The sequence below is a fragment of the Daldinia caldariorum genome (genome assembly GCF_022478825.1).
Source record: "Daldinia caldariorum strain CBS 122874 unplaced genomic scaffold F4812scaffold_25, whole genome shotgun sequence".
In the NCBI taxonomy this organism is placed as follows: Eukaryota; Fungi; Ascomycota; class Sordariomycetes; order Xylariales; family Hypoxylaceae; genus Daldinia; species Daldinia caldariorum.
Window position 1 is genome coordinate 73701 of NW_025953061.1, and position 15460 is coordinate 89160.

Sequence of the window (15460 nt, forward strand, 5' to 3'; positions counted from 1 at the left end):
TACTATAATATAAGGGGCCTGTATAACAACGTTGTAACAGAGGACTGGTGAAAATAAGGAGAAGATGAAAAAGGAAAAGTGAAAAAGAGAAAATAAAAAAAGCAATTAGGAGTCGAGCGCACTTGCTGTTATAATAAGCTCAAACCAAGAGTTGTTTCCTTGGTTATCTGTCTTGGACCTTCTTGGACCTTCTTGGCGAGCTCTCAAGGTCCTTTGCTTTTTAGGCGTTTTTTTGTGAGCGCTACAGGTAAACAGGTGGGTTTACCAAGCTGAAAGTTTAAAACCCGCCAACCTGCTAACCCAACCCACTAAGACAGCCCACTAACGAATGCTGCACCTTTTATTGAATTTGTACCTGCGCCGAGATTTCGTCATTGTCGATCTCCTCAACACCAAAAAAATATTTTCTTTTTTCGCTAGTTGGTAGTTTCATATACCACCTACATCCGATTATGTAATAATTTCCCGGCACTTGTGAATTATATTTAATTTGGTCTGGAACATCCTAGAGAAAGGTATGAGAACGATAATGTCGTCACTCTTGGAGCGGGCGACGGTCAACTCCAAGGTCCAGCTTGCTGCTACAGCTATTGCTTCTGGCGCCGTTGTCGCAGGAACAATCCTCGGGTACCAACGTCTGCAGCGAAAGGAGCGCATCAACCAGCTTAAGGAATCCATACCTTCGCTACTCGATGAAGGAGAAGCATTACGAAGGGTGAGAGAGTTTGTTCTCTTGGATATTCTACCTCCTACTTTTGACATCGGTAGTCTGGTAGTCTGCTCATAGAAATAGTCTGCTGACCAGCGCAAGGTAGCTTAATAGCTTTGGCGGTGCTACGGCAGCAGATAAAGAAGATATCCGTAACCAATTACTTGCGAAGAGGGCGCAGGCTGGCGACTACGACGACGAATTGATCCTCGAACAGCTCGCACGTAACCGTGTTTTCCTCACCCCGGAAGGGCTTGACAAGTTACGGAATGCATTCGTCGTAATAGTTGGTTGCGGAGGTGTAGGCTCGCACTGCACAGCGGCTCTGGCACGATCGGGGGTTTCTAAGATTCGTTTGATCGATTTCGACCAGGTCACACTGAGCTCCCTGAACCGCCATGCCGTTGCGACACTGGCCGATGTAGGCACGCCGAAGGTCCAGTGTTTAAAGCGACGACTTTTAGCCATTACCCCATGGGTGCATTTCGATTTGCGACAAGAAAAGTTCTGGGATAAAGCAGCTGATAGACTATTGGAGCCGTGGGAGAACGGACAGAAGCCTGATTATATTGTAGATGCGATCGACAACATCGACACTAAAGTTGCATTACTAAAATACTGCCACGATCATAACTTACCGGTGATATCATCCATGGGCGCAGGGTGTAAGAGTGATCCTACTCGAATTATTGTGGGCGACATCGGAACTAGTACAGACGACGGCCTCTCAAGATCTACCAGACGGCGTTTAAAACTGCTGGGAGTTACCAAAGGAATTCCCACCGTATACTCGACAGAGAAGACCGGCGAAGGGAAGGCCGAGTTGCTCCCACTTCCGGAGGAAGAATTCCAGAAGGGTAAAGTAGGCGACCTCGGAGTGCTACCCGATTTCAGAGTGCGCATACTACCAGTTTTGGGCACCATGCCGGCTGTGTTCGGATACACAGCAGCGAACCACGTCATACTTTCCGTCACCGGTATGGCCATATCATGTTGGAATCTCCTAGATTGTAGGCTAATTCTTATTTAGGATATCCTCTCGACTACGTCCCGGCAAAGGGCCGCGAGAAAATGTACGAGGGTCTTCTTGCCGCGGTACAAGGAGGAGAAGAAAAGCTTCTCCGCTACATGACCGGAGGTGACCCAAGCATTACTTTGGGTCTCAAGGTACCCATCACGACGGGAGATATGGCGTTCTTGGTAGAAGATATCTTCAAGGGCCGCAGCGCCATAACCGGGCTCACAACCCGTCTAACTCTAGTGAGGTGGCGTAGGCCAGCGGAATCCATACTGGTTAGGATCGGGGAGGGTTCCGACGAGCAGAAGTCATCGAATGTCAAGCTCTCGGATCTCGTCTGTATGACTAAGGAAGAGAGCATAAGACACGACAAAGAGGTGCTGCGAGGGACGAAGCAGCCCGAGGAGGTATATGATACAGTGACGGTAGAGAAGGTGGAGGCATTACTTAGAGATACTGCTAAGTATGAAAAATACAGGTGATGCTAGTTCTTCTGCTGCGCGGTTTCATGACTGATGCAGTAGCGAGTATTTTCCCATCATGCATTCAAGATATATCCGCCTTCAGGCCGTATATTATGAAATGATAGTGGTACCCGATCGACTACAGGGCTTGCCATGAATACGCCGTACCAGGAGTCCCTTAGTTATTTATTCATATCTTCCCTTCCCTCCGTAGACCTTCCCATAGTGCCACCGCAGCAAGGCACTTTGCATCGCGCGCCCCTTCTTTCCACAGATCCCTCATTCGGATCAGCTTGAGCGTAATCATCTCCCCTTCGTCCCTCAGCCCCGTTAGCTTACCGCTCCATTCCTTAAGCGTCTCGCGCGGCACCCGTCGCTCGTACATGAAGATGGGGATATGTTCGTCGCACCCGCCGGGCGAAGGGTACATGGCTAGCGGGAGATTCTCGTCGGCCTGGCCTTGATCTTGACTTTGATCTTGACCTTCTTCTTTTTTCCTATCGCCTTCAACTCCCACTCCGTCTATTTTCCCGCCAGTAGGAACGGTGGTGGTAGCAACTAGGTCGCTCAGACACCGCAGCTCCGAAGCCGGGATCTCGAGCCCGAGCTCCTCCTTGATCTCCTGCGCCGCGGCGCCCACGAACGTGCCCCCCTCGTCGACCATGCCCGCGGGCAGCTCGACGAACGCGAGGCTGCCGGCGGGGATGCGCGGCTGCACGGTTAGCACGACGTACCGCTCCCCCTCCCCGTCGTCGGGCACCAGCACGACGAGTATCGCGACGCTCGGGCCCCGCAGGAACACGGCGCCCGGCAGCGATGCGCCCGCGCCGTTGGTGATCTCCGCTACGAGCTTGAGGAACCCGAGGCGCTGCCGCGGCGGCCGCCCGAATAGGTCGAAGCTCTGGATCGTGATGGCCCGCAGCGAGTATGGGTCCGCGTGGAAGGGGTGCGCGGGGTGCGTGTGCTGGAGCGAGAGGGATCGGGTTAGGGTCGCGACCCAGTTCTGCGGGTTTCTTGTTAGTATAGTTATAACGGCCTAACCTCTAGGTAGGTAACTTAAGGTAACTCTTAGAGCTCGTAGAATGGGGCGGGTGAAGATAAATATATTACAAAAGCAAGAAGAACCCGTGACGTCTTACGTTAAAGGGTGAGAATCCCAGTAGTTTCTCCTCCGAGAGGCCCTCGGGAAGCTTGACCGGGACATTGGTCTTTTCCAGCGTTATAGTTGCCATGGCGCGTCTAATAAATATCCGACTCCGGTTTATAAGTAGGCAATGGGAATATGATGATTGAAGAAGAAATCTCGGGGCTGGAAGTTGAGATGCTTTGTGAAGTGCAATGGGCATCTCAATGTATATTAAATATCGTGGGGTTTGACGGTGGGAAGGCGTATAGGAACGCCTTGCAACGTTGGCTACCTCTTGGATTTTCCTGTCTGCTTTATAGGAGGTAATAATTGTGCAATATTGTACCAGAGATACAGAGATTCACGGATGGCGTCTACCTTGTTTATCTACCTAGAAGTGTACAAACTAATTAACTACAGCTTCTTATAAAAGCCTAGGGAGATACATGGAAACTTCCCCCTGTCTTATCCCAGGTACTTAGCCGTGAAAATTGACACCAATATTCTTTTTTTTTTTTTTCTTATTTAGAAATAAAAATCTTCTCAACCCATCTCAAATGTTCCTCTTCAAAGTCGTGCCGTAAACTTACAGCTGAGTCGAACTTGCGTCATGGAGTTCTTGGAGTCTTGGAGCTTGTACTTGGCTTTGGGACCTTGGAACAACTGCCGGCATTTTGCCGATTTTGCACTATACAGAGCTTGGTACATAAAGGCTGTCTGCAAATAAATTTAGCATAATCCGGTATAGTGTAACGGCTAACATACCTCGTTTTCACCGAGGAGCTCGGGGTTCGATTCCCCGTACCGGAGATATTCTTTTGCCACTTTTTCTGCCATCTCTCTTTTTTTCTTTACCTTTTCTTCGCCGCCGTTACATCCGTGTTATCTCCGTGCTGGATATAGATAAAAGTAATGGATACATGATACTTCAATTGATTGTAAAATAATAGTTGTTTATGGTACTCCCTTCTTTTTTCTTAATCATTGTTGCTTTTATGAAGAGTGAGCCTTACTTCGTTATGGCTATTTTATCCAAGAAAGATATAGAATTAGATCTACGAGATAAGCTATTTTCTCTTAGTATTATTCATCTCTCATCTGGAGGTTGTGCATAAATAAATTCCAACTACAGCAAGAGGACTGGGTTACTCATTTTTTTCACTGCAAGAAGTTAACATAAGAGGATAAACCTCTATCTCTTTCTATCATTTGGACTTTTCAGCGTATAGAAGAAAATATTCCCAAGCTCAATGGTAGTAGAGAAAGGGATTGGAGAAAGACTTAACGAATGTATAACTTAGGTAGGTAGAACTAACCCTCTATCTAATAGGCAACAACTAGTCGCAATAATAAAAGGAATACATAACTTCCCCCTAGACAACCCCCTAAATCAAATTCGCACCGCTCCTCGTCTTCACAATCTCCCCCGTCGCATTCCTATCCTTCATAAGATACACATACGCCTCCGCCACATCCTCCACCTCCGCCGCCCTCCCCGTCGGCATCCGTTCCGCCACCTGCCTCACCTGCGCCGCCGCCTGCTCGGCCGTGAACTCGGTCGCGGCCCACAGCCCCGTGTCCACGAACCCGGGCTCCACCGCGTTCACCCGCACGGGCTTCAGGTCCAGCGCCAGGTTCCGCGTCAGCCCCGTTATCCCCGCCGCCAGGTACGCCATCACGCTCCACCCCGCGCTGGGCTGGTCCGCGATCCCCCCCGTCGTCAGCGTGAGGCTGCACTCGCTGCTGCTGCTGCGCGCGAGGTGCCGCGCCGCTACTTTGCCCAGGAGCAGGGGCACTTCCATGCGGAAGCGCGCGGCGCGCCGGATCTGCGCGAGCGAGAGGTCCTGCAGGTCGGGGACGAGCAGCAGCGGGTCCGCGGCCGTGAGGACCACGTGGTCGATAGCAGTAGTAGCCGCCGCCGTAGCTGCCGCCTGGGATTTCTCGGCCTCGACGAACAGCGCTTCGAGGTCCGCTTCCACCGAGTCCCGGGACAAGTCGCAGGGGATAGCGGCGACGCGCGCGCTCGCGCCCGGGTACGCGGATTGCACCTCGGCGAGGGCCCGCGCGGCGGACTCGGCAGACGACCCCGTCAGCGTGACGCGCGATGCGCCGGCTTCGATCGAGGCTTCAACTACGGCCCGCCCGATTCCGCTGCTGCCGCCGATGACGAGGACGTGCTTGCCTGCGAGCTTGTTGAACTTGGCCATTGTAGTATCGTAGTATTTTCTTTTTTCTCTCTTTCTTTTTCGTACAATTAGGTAGGTACTAGGTAGATAAAGGGGTTGTGATTTCAACTTTGACTGCTGGTAGTGTCTTTGATTCTTGGAAGTTTGATAGGAGATTCCTGTGAGCTGGTCTGTGAAGCTAGACTTCATCTCGACGGCGGCGGTAGCAACTCCTATTTATCTACCGCGAAAGATTATTGCCTTGTCCTTCCCCTCTCCTCTTCCTGCATGTTGTTCGGACTTGCACTCTAGCGTCATGCCGTGTGATAGGTCATAAGCATAGTCGAAGGACGTAACGTTTGCCATGGCATCGTATTTCTTTCTGCAATTACATAGGGGCTGGCATAAGCTGATTGACTACACATACCCGACCGATTTTGCCGCTCATTATAGAAACTTCATGCGTCATGATCAAATCATTTCCCAAAACTCTTTCTTAACACCGTGTACTTCCGGCGGCAAGTGGCATTGTTTCCGCTATCATACAGATGGCGCCAGCAACTATGTGTATGTAGTGGACGGGATTAACGGCGATTAACGGGAGACTGTCGGGGATGGAATACGGACTTACTTCTTTCGGGCGATATGATTATGAATATCCGTGGATATAACTCTTCTCCAAATAGGCCCGTCATTCCCGGGGAAACAAACTGTTGGCAGAAGGGTTGCACAATGCACGAGGTCTGTTGAGTCGCGGACGAGTTCTTAAAACTGGTTATTTTGGCCTAGTAGCACACACACAATGCCATGTCTAACATGGACCGAACTACCTACAAATATTCTCTCGTGTCTCATCAAGAATCCTTTTCGAAATAAGAGCAAAACAGGAAAGCTCAGGTTAGGCAGGTATACCTCAACATAAGAAACATGATCCCACATAATGATAAAGGGGTAATAAATGCCCAAGTAGCAATTAACGTCCTGACAATGCCATCGTACCAACGAGGCTGTGAGTTCGAACTTTTTTTTCCCTTTTCTTTTCTTCCTCTTTTTGAAAAGTAAATTTGACGGTCTAAAGTTTCCTTAGGATAGATGACCTCAGCTTGTATTAGTAGAGATTGGCCATTTTATCTTTTTTTCTTTCTCAATAATCCTGCTGAAATCTATATAAATCGCGCTTTTGCTGGGCTGTAGGCGACGTTTTGCGGAGCTCCTCTAGAGGCGGTTGGCCAGACTCTCTTTGTAGTCGGAACTGTTCGTAGAGTCCACCTGACGAGGAAGTCAGCTTAGGTACCTAGGTACGTTCTTGACACTCAATGAAGGCGTACCTTTTGTGTTCTTGCGTTCTCGTAGTCCGGTAACTCGATACAATCCATCGTATCGGATGCCGCATTCAGGGAGCCACCGATTGCTTTTAGAGGCCTGGGGACCACCGGCACGGAGGACGCGCACGGGGCGTCCTGTCCGAAACGAGGCCTTGAGAGCATTGGTTCCTGTGCTAGATGGCGCTGATTTATTGGGGTCCTCGTTCGAGTGACTGTTTGAGCCGGAGTAGTAAAGCGTCTCACCCTGGTCATCGTCGAGGTCATCGTAGACTTTAGACACTACGATAGAATGAGCACCTGTTTCAATAGACCTTCCATGATTGTTAGCGATATTCCTTTTCAATATTTCACGAGTCCTTCCTAAAAGTATTCATCCTGTCGGGCTAATCACGACGCCGTGATTGCCAAGAAATAATAGGAGTAAATGGGCTCGGGATACCACTTACCCGGCGATTCCCCCAACTGACGAGCCATGGACACCGCGATGGAGCGCAACTAATCGGTTGGCGAACCAAGTTCCGATAAGAATATCGTTATGTCCGTAAACCTTGGCTGGTTTCGCAGGAACTTGAGGGTTCTGACGGTAAGATATTCTACCGTTAGGACCACGAACAGCCATAATCCCATACATGATCCCGTTCTGTCCATAGGTAGGATGGTCAAGCGGTGGCAGCTGACTCTGAACAATGGGAGCTTCCTGTTCACCTCCGGGAGGCACCTCTTCCGCAGTTGTTTCTTCCTCATCTACCACGTTCGCGGCGCCCCAGTTCTCAGACTCCCACTTCTCATGCAAGGCCCGTGCACTGGCTTTCATATCCTCGGGATAGAACAGCTCGGGCTTGTCTGTGAGGAGTTGGAGCATTTCGGGCAATGTTGCCTTCGTCTTGAATAGGGGGCTTATCTCGATGCTGTCCAGCCATTGTAAGTAGACCCTTCCCCGTTTGAGAAGACCTTCACACTCTGGCCCGTCCTGAGGTGTTACGACTCTCTTCATACGTTTGCTTTTTGCTCCCAACAATGAGATAGTAGCTCTGTTTTGATACTTCATGTGTCGAAGCTGCTCGGTTTTGCTGCTGCCGACATCGAATACTTCGACCGTAACCATCTTAGTTATAGGTACCTAGGTGAAGAGACTGATTGCTTCTGTAGAAAGTGATGTTAGAACGATGCAGCAAAGGTCGTGACTAGGATTCGGAACAGCCATTTTATTGCGGGGGTTAATATTATTTAAATGATCAAAGACTTGTCACGGTTTTCCCTTTCCCCGGATAGATCTATTGAACCTTCTTGTTATTATGAACGATGGCGTTATAGATGTAGGTATTTCGGAATCGTGGGCCGATGAACAAGTTACTTAGATACTTAGGGGGTCGTGTGATGTCTTCGAATGGAAAGTCCGATGTTAGTGAGGCTAATATAGCGACTTTTATAGGAGCATAGCTTCACAACTAAGGTTCGTATTACCAATAGTTGATCACTGGGATCCGAGAATGGAGACAAACAGTTGGAATATGGAATCGACGCAACGTAAGTCAGGAAGGAGAGATATATTCATGAGTCAGAGCACAGGGTTATATCTTATATTCGAATACCAAATCAGGTAGAGTCTAGATTGAAAAAAAGAGTACCTAGGATCCTGGCCATGTCTTTTTTCACGTCCTATGATGATGATGAATTATCTGTCAATGTGCCAAGTAACAATTCGTATAGGAGGGGTACGTATCGAAAGTTATATAGGAGGTACATATATGCAAGGTACTAATATGATTGCTCAAAATGTATACATGATGTCGTATAGAAGGAAGTTGAATCCTAAATTGCACCTTTTAGATCTGTGTTGTTTATTGGTGAGATCTGCCAACTCGTTGATTTGCTTCTTTCTGAAGTAGCCATCAGAAATGGGCTATCACTTTCATAACACATAAGTGAAGAATCATGACTAAGACCCCAAGCTGAATGTTACTTACCTCATATCGGTCCTATAGATGTAAATGTGCATGTTTAGGCAGACGTGGTGTAACACCGTGGTTGTGGTGATGTTTTGGACACTTCTGCGCCACGATATACAAATGCCGAACCTGACCGTACGCGAATCAGGACCAAGTACAAGTGACCTTTTCTATTAGCAGAGACCTAAGTTCCGATCCTAGCCTAGGAAGTTTTTGATATTCCCCCCGACATTTTTTAGATCTAGCAAGAACGTGTCGTGGCCAAATAGAGACTGTTCTTCACTTAGCTCTACGTGCGCTACGTTTCTATTGCCAGTAAGACGAATAGCGTTAGCGACTTCTCGCTGTTGCCAAGCGGGGAACAAGATATCGCTAGCCACACCCATCACTAGAGTCGGAGTGTCTCTCAACGGCGATAGACCCTCGATCAAGTCTTGCGGGGGACGGGAGTCCCCTGGTAAGGATAGGCTGGTGTTGTCCTCATATGCTCCGGGCTGCTCGGAATACGGCCGATCGGGTAATGTGAGACTACAATGCAGGTCGTTCGCTTCGGGGGATGAACCGGATTGAATAAGTTTCTCTCGCTCCGCCCGTCTCTTGATTGTCGCTTGTTGAGTTTCAATACCCAAGTCAAACAGATCCATAGCCTTGCTGACGTATAGTAGACTGTTAGGGTCGTACGTCAGACAAAACTTCTCGCCTGCATGGTCTAAATATGTTTCTATTAAGAAGTCTGGACACAAGGCGGGCGGTTTTGTCGGGTCAGCTCTCCTACGGCCAAACCGTTGCTCCCATTCGGGCCCGGATCGATATGTCACCGTGGCGATTTCTCTAGCCAGCTTCATCCCGGCGTGCGGAGGGACTTTACCGTAGTAAAACCCGCGATTCCAATTGGGGTCCATCATGAGCACCTGGCGCTGAGTATGGCGCATCGCAACGCTGTAGGGATGGCTTCGTGCGCAGCCGCTGATAGATACTATGCGGCTCACCCTCGAAGGAAATAACACGCCAGCTGCTAAAGACTGCATTCCTCCCATACTTGATCCGACGCTTGCGTATAGCTTCTCGACGCCCAGGTGATCTAGTAACCGGAACTGTGCTCTGACCATATCCTCCAAGGTAAGTATTGGAAATCGAGTGGCATATCTTTGGCCATCAGCAGGATCGATGCTACTTGGACCGGTGGATCCGAAACAACCTCCGATGACATTTGTACAGATGACGAAGTACTTGTCCGTGTCTATACACCCTCCTGGTCCGATGAACTTTTCCCACCATCCAGGTTGAGGGTTGCTCTCGGTAGAATGGGCATGCGACGAAGCAGATAAGCCCGTATGCAATAATATCACATTGGACCTGTCCGAGTTCATTTTCCCCCACGTCTCGTATGCGATGTCGAACTCAGGAAGTAAACCACCCCAGTCTAACGAGAGAGGATCTTTACAGTGAAATATCTCGGTCGCCCCGGTGGTATATATAGGTTCCGGTCCTGACGATACCGATTTTGCCTCGAGCATCGCCGATCGTGTCTCTATCGCATCGAGGCACGGGAATGCCATAGGAGGGTTGGAAGCTTCGCCCTGTCTTGTGCTAACACGCCTGGGAGGCTGCGAATGCAGTGATCGTGCGCCATATTGTTGTCGAACGGGAGTTTTGAGAGATGCCGGCGGCGAGAGCCGAGTTCGGAATAAAGAGGTGGAAGATTGAGGATTGACGAGGGGCTGTAAAGAAGTAGAAATGCGTCGTAGTTCCGCTGCGCTATAATAGCGGACTTTCATGATGAACCCTTGAGTACCTGAAAGGTGTTAGAGATCCGAATGAATGGATAGGTTGTATTGAACTTGTTCGAAGTTCCATATTTTTTTTAAGATTGAAAATGACTGGAGCTGAACTTGAGGAAATTGAGTAATGCAGGTACCTATTCTGCTGTAACTCACGTGTCTCTCTTTTTTTTTTTTTCTTCTTCTTCTTTAGTTGGACTTCTAGAACATGGCATCACCTAATCACCCCGCTTTTCCCCTCTCCAACTTTTATGAAGTTGCCCTGCATCTTCTGCCTTATCAACTTGCCAGTTACCGGGATGCTAGGTCGCTTTAATTGATAAGATAGGCCTCCGAAAACTTATGATGTCATGAATGACATACGTAATGCCCACGTCTCCGTATAACAGATAACAGTTATCGTAGTATTATCGTGAAGTTGATTTGACCGGCATAAGAAGCTCGTGTTGCTGGGAAATGTGAGAATCGAATAAAACTGACACATCCTGATGTATTAATATTCATGCAGGCTGCGATAATGAATATTCGGATGGGTTGCGTAACAATTATCAATCAATAACTAATATTTCTCAGTGACGTTGACATAATACCAGGTACCTAACCTAAGGTTAGGTACTTAACGTCAATTTGCCCCTCCGAAAAAGAAAAAGCGTCTTTAGCACCTACTGATGATGCACTTGACTTGACGTACTTTTAGGTCAACTGAAGGCGCTGAATTATACGAGGTTCCAGTTTTCCCCGCTTGTTCCCAGGCAGCCAGCTAGGCTACGGCAAGTACCTAACAATACCTACAAGTGCCTTACTAGGTGCTAAACTCATTTGTAAAGCAATTTATTTATTCGATTTACTTTTTAGCGCTTCTTCTTTGATCAACATGCTCGACCTTGACCTTGTTGACATTGTATTATTTCTTCTAATTTCAATAGTATTCAGTTCTCAGCTTCTAGGTATTCATACCACAGCTGCAGATACCGCAGGTACTCCAAATACACCTAACATGCTTAATCCAAGAGGAAGAAGACGTCCTTTAATACCACTCTTGAATCGTCACCAGCCGCCGCGTGAAGAGCCGGCAATGTTCGCAACTTTCTACGAAGTTAAACCGCAAGATATCGTCGAGGTCAGAGAGATCTTATTGAAGACTAGAAACCTGCCTATCGAACTCGTTGATATGATTTTAGACCGCGCCGAGTATTGGGTTTGTTCCTCTACAACTACTCAAGCTGTTTCCGGCGGGCCAGATTGCATTAATATCCACGGTGCTCGAGGAGGAGAAAGCCAATTTCTGGTCAGCAAGATCTCGCAAGAATCTAAACCTTATCTTGTTCTCGGCTGACGCGAGATTATAGCTTCGCACTAAGCCGCTTGGGCTCACTAAATGGTTACCTTCTAGCCAGGATCTCTGGAGAGTAGAGGCTACTCCTAAGCAGCTCGAGAAGGAATACCCCGAGTCTGATCTACAACAACTTGCAGAGGGTCCTCTGCCTACGTTACAGCATCCATTTAGAAAGATTGTGTTTGAAATTGAGAGTTGCGACCAGGGTTACAGTAACCATAGCGAACATCATGGAACTTATCGTAGCTCTTTTACCTGGTTCGAGGCGGGATTAGAGCGTTTCGATATGAACAATCAATGTGAGCAGTCCAAGCCGCGCCGGAGAGGTAACCTTTCTAAGTACGTTTCTTACTCAACTATATTATAGGCCAGCCAGATTGTCCAGACCAGAAAACCAAGGCCGATTCAAGCGACTTATATATCCCAACCTGCGCGATACGTCCCATTTGGCCCCGTGTGGTACATGACCAACCAACCGGAGCTGGTAGTCCGCGGTACGATCATAGCTTGCTTGCTGATAAAAGCCACGAGATACAGCGAAATAAGCACGCCGTGAGTCAAATGCAACACCACCGCGTTGAGTGGTACTACAACGACAGCATCAACCCGGAATCTGCGGAGGCTAAAAGCCTAGACGAAATTGGTCGGGGACCAGGTACGGGTAACGGTGAGTTTGTTAGGAATTTGAAACTCGGCGACATGATTACTGTCTGGGGCCACGCGAGGTTTCCAGGATGGATGAACAGCGTCAAAAAGGTCGAGGTCAAGGTTTATTGGACGATATAATTAATGCGTGCCTTTTTCGAAATTGAGGTAGGGCAACATTGGCGTTTATGTTCCGCTTTCTTTAGATATCCCCTACGGTCCTTTCATGCCTCACCTCATCCCACCTAGGTATTTAATAAAAATCGAATGTTTGCTATATCGCGAAGCAGTCCATTCTATTAGGATTTCGTCTAACCCTAGGTGGCAGGTGCTCACCTAATTCCTAACGTGATAAATTCCATGATGACTGTATTTCAACGCCTATAAGCACCCAAGTTTACTATTCTTGTTTACAACGAAAATTTCTGATTACATTATTGCAGTGGAATAAATAACATCCATATAAGATCAAAGCTGTACTTTTCCACCCTTAAGATTCTGTAAATCTTTACGCGTAAACGGAACATACGTCTTCTGACCAGGAGGCAGCCAATATATCGTGTCGGGTTCTTTCCCATTCTCCTTCGCCGCCTCCTCAATAACATCTAGGTCGATCCCCTCCGACCTCAAGGGTCCCTTCTGAAGTTTCATCGTAGCCGTGTACTCGAGCTGCTTGACGACCCGCAGGAATATAGGCACCGCATACCGCGGCAGGTTCGCGAGACAGTGCTCTGCTAGCCCCTTCAGATCCAAACCCTTCCCGCTGGCTATGTCCTCGGCGCCAATCGAGGTCCCCTCCGCCGCGACGACCGCCGCGCACCCGGCTCGCCCGTCGGCGTTGGGGACCAGCACCCCGTATACGTTCGCCTCGGCGATCTGCGCGAACGCGCCCACCACGTCGCCCACCTCCGTCGTCGACACGTTCTCCGAGCGCCATCGGAACGTGTCCCCGAGACGGTCTACGAAGAACAGCCGCCCTTCCGCGTCTAGCCGCATCGCATCGCCCGTCCGGAACCACACGTCCCCCTTCTTGAACACATCCCTGGCCAGCCGCTTCTGCCCGGCCTCCGGGTTCCCGTGGTACACCGGCGTCGCGGTCTTCTGCGGGTCCACGCGGCAGATAGCCTCGCCCGCCTCGTCCGTCTTGCAGCGGATCGCGAAGCCGTCGCCCCCCCGCGCGATGTCCTGGGTATCCGGGTCGATCCTGACGCGGGTGTCCCCCGCGCCGTTGACCAGGTGCCACAGGGGCCCGCGGATCGCGATCGCGCCCCGCGAGTACTCGTTGCGGCTGGCGTTCATGAGGAACCCGACGCCGTCCGTCGACGCGTAGAACTCGTAGATGGCGTCGATGCCGAAGCGCGCCCGGAACGCCTCCCAGATGTCCGGGCGCAGGCCGTTGCCCCACGCGACGCGCACGTCGTTGGCGGCGTCCAGCGGGTCCGCCGGCGCGTTCAGCAGGTACCGGCACAGCTCGCCGACGTACTGGATCACGGCGGCGCGCGACGCGCGGACCTCGGGCCAGAAGGTGGCGTGGGAGAACCGGCGCGAGAGCACGAGGGTCGCGCCCGCGTGCATGCACGCCGCGCACGCCAGGCACTGCGCCGACGCGTGGTACAGCGGCAGGCACGTGTAGAACCGGGTGCCGGGCCCGAGGCCCACCCGGCCGCCGGCCTGCTTGAGGAGCGCGTAGCGCGCGCGGGTGACGACGGTGCCCTTGGGCCTGCCCGTCGTGCCGGACGTGTAAATCAGAGACGCCAGGTCGGTGGGCTGGACGCCCTCGCGGCGCGACGCGGGGAGGGGCTCCGCGTCGGCAAGGGAGGCGAGGGAGGAGGGGTCGTAGTACACCGTCTGTGTGCCCGCCTTCGCGAGCTCGTCCTCGTCCGGCGAGACCAGGGGGCGGACGTCTGCGTCCGCGAGCATGTACCGCGCGCCGCTGACCTTGACGCAGTGGAGCAGGGGTTCCGAGGTCAGGTTGTTGTTTATGAACGCCACGGTCGCGCCGATGGCCTCGAGCGCGAGCCAGAGCAGGACGTACTCTGGACTGTTGCCGCCGTTGAGCGCCACCATCTCGCCCCTCTCGATGCCCAGGTCCTTGATCAGCCAGTTCCCGACGGGCTGGAGCGCCTGGTAGAATTGGCGGTAGGTCCACTCGCGGCCCTCGAACATGAGGAACGTGAGATCGCCCATCGCGTTGCTGTTTTTGGCGCGGTCCTCGAAGATGTGGTAGAGAAGCATCCGGCCCCTCTTGGCCTCTTGGGCAATGTGCCTCAGCAGCAGGGCGTTGGTAAGCTGCTGGCTTCCCAGCGTCAGGTCGTTCTTGATGTGGAAGCGAGCGTCCATGTAGGCCGCGAGGGCAACGCCGCCCGCGGTGGCCGCGGCTATGGTTACTGGGAAGAAGTCAATATTATATATTGACTATGAATAAATAAAGATGGTTTTAACTTTTACTTACAAGCCATTTTATTTTATTTTTTGCCGTATATTAACAGCAATAAGGATTACTCGATGGTTTTTTGTAATTCAAGATACAGTGTAATTACAGGTAGGTAACTAACCTTAAGTTTTAAGACTGAGATAGTATTTAAAATATTAACGGCGTCCTTAAGGAAAAATTGATGTGCTTGTGTCACATTCAGCTGCTCTCCCTCTCTTCGCTCATGGCTAAACTGTTAAGGCCAGACCCGTTGTCTCATAGACCAACTACGCGGGTTTCAAAAAGAAGTGAAATGTCTTAGAGACGTACACAGGCCGAGGTAACTTTGCTTACCTATGTTCTGTGACGTGGTGGGTAAGGGTAAGTGGTTTAATAGGTGTTCATACACCGCAGACTGCAGTAACACATCGGGCTTCGGTAACATTGCAAGGGTAGAATCCCGGGACGGCATTGTGTACTTCTTAGCTCTGTTAAACTCGTATTGATTACCAATCCTACCTACGATTCT

The 15460-nt window shown here is 50.3% G+C and overlaps 7 protein-coding genes and 1 non-coding gene across 8 annotated transcripts; 3 read left to right on the forward strand and 5 right to left on the reverse strand.

The window, feature by feature from the left end:
• Positions 1 to 127: 127 nt before the first annotated feature.
• F4812DRAFT_235438 (ubiquitin-protein ligase molybdopterin-converting factor) lies at positions 128 to 2295 on the forward strand. The gene is made up of 4 exons (XM_047930571.1): positions 128 to 255; positions 314 to 715; positions 816 to 1686; positions 1740 to 2295. Exons 2-4 carry the CDS (start codon positions 518 to 520, stop codon positions 2207 to 2209), a joined length of 1539 nt encoding a protein of 512 aa, XP_047785922.1. The 5' UTR covers positions 128 to 255; positions 314 to 517; the 3' UTR covers positions 2210 to 2295.
• An 86-nt stretch (positions 2296 to 2381) lies between these two features.
• On the reverse strand, positions 2382 to 3423 carry F4812DRAFT_463434 (uncharacterized protein; the record flags this gene model as incomplete). The annotated part of the gene is made up of 2 exons (XM_047938204.1): positions 2382 to 3194; positions 3331 to 3423. 2 exons carry the CDS (start codon positions 3421 to 3423, stop codon positions 2382 to 2384), a joined length of 906 nt encoding a protein of 301 aa, XP_047785923.1.
• A 632-nt stretch (positions 3424 to 4055) lies between these two features.
• Positions 4056 to 4127, forward strand: F4812DRAFT_t146. The gene has a single exon. It is a non-coding gene; the product is annotated as a tRNA-Glu (tRNA).
• A 301-nt stretch (positions 4128 to 4428) lies between these two features.
• Positions 4429 to 5951, reverse strand: F4812DRAFT_468508 (NAD(P)-binding protein; the record flags this gene model as incomplete). The annotated part of the gene is made up of 2 exons (XM_047938780.1): positions 4429 to 5515; positions 5910 to 5951. 2 exons carry the CDS (start codon positions 5949 to 5951, stop codon positions 4703 to 4705), a joined length of 855 nt encoding a protein of 284 aa, XP_047785924.1. The 3' UTR covers positions 4429 to 4702.
• Positions 5952 to 6443: 492 nt separating this feature from the next.
• Positions 6444 to 8322, reverse strand: F4812DRAFT_445805 (PUA-like domain-containing protein). The gene is made up of 3 exons (XM_047935590.1): positions 7254 to 8322; positions 6811 to 7118; positions 6444 to 6751 (listed from the first exon to the last, which is right to left on the reverse strand). The coding sequence occupies exons 1-3, from the start codon at positions 7910 to 7912 to the stop codon at positions 6627 to 6629; spliced, it is 1092 nt and encodes a 363-aa protein (XP_047785925.1). The 5' UTR covers positions 7913 to 8322; the 3' UTR covers positions 6444 to 6626.
• Positions 8323 to 8811: 489 nt separating this feature from the next.
• On the reverse strand, positions 8812 to 10984 carry F4812DRAFT_235634 (homoserine acetyltransferase). The gene is made up of 3 exons (XM_047930572.1): positions 10675 to 10984; positions 8941 to 10551; positions 8812 to 8885 (listed from the first exon to the last, which is right to left on the reverse strand). The coding sequence occupies exon 2, from the start codon at positions 10532 to 10534 to the stop codon at positions 8954 to 8956; it is 1581 nt and encodes a 526-aa protein (XP_047785926.1). The 5' UTR covers positions 10535 to 10551; positions 10675 to 10984; the 3' UTR covers positions 8812 to 8885; positions 8941 to 8953.
• F4812DRAFT_445810 (uncharacterized protein) lies at positions 10705 to 12806 on the forward strand. Its single transcript, XM_047935591.1, has 3 exons — positions 10705 to 11825; positions 11887 to 12172; positions 12241 to 12806. Exons 1-3 carry the CDS (start codon positions 11412 to 11414, stop codon positions 12657 to 12659), a joined length of 1119 nt encoding a protein of 372 aa, XP_047785927.1. The 5' UTR covers positions 10705 to 11411; the 3' UTR covers positions 12660 to 12806.
• A 16-nt stretch (positions 12807 to 12822) lies between these two features.
• On the reverse strand, positions 12823 to 15452 carry F4812DRAFT_468512 (fatty acid transporter). The gene is made up of 2 exons (XM_047938781.1): positions 14971 to 15452; positions 12823 to 14905 (listed from the first exon to the last, which is right to left on the reverse strand). The coding sequence occupies exons 1-2, from the start codon at positions 14975 to 14977 to the stop codon at positions 12987 to 12989; spliced, it is 1926 nt and encodes a 641-aa protein (XP_047785928.1). The 5' UTR covers positions 14978 to 15452; the 3' UTR covers positions 12823 to 12986.
• Between the last annotated feature and the right edge of the window lie 8 nt (positions 15453 to 15460).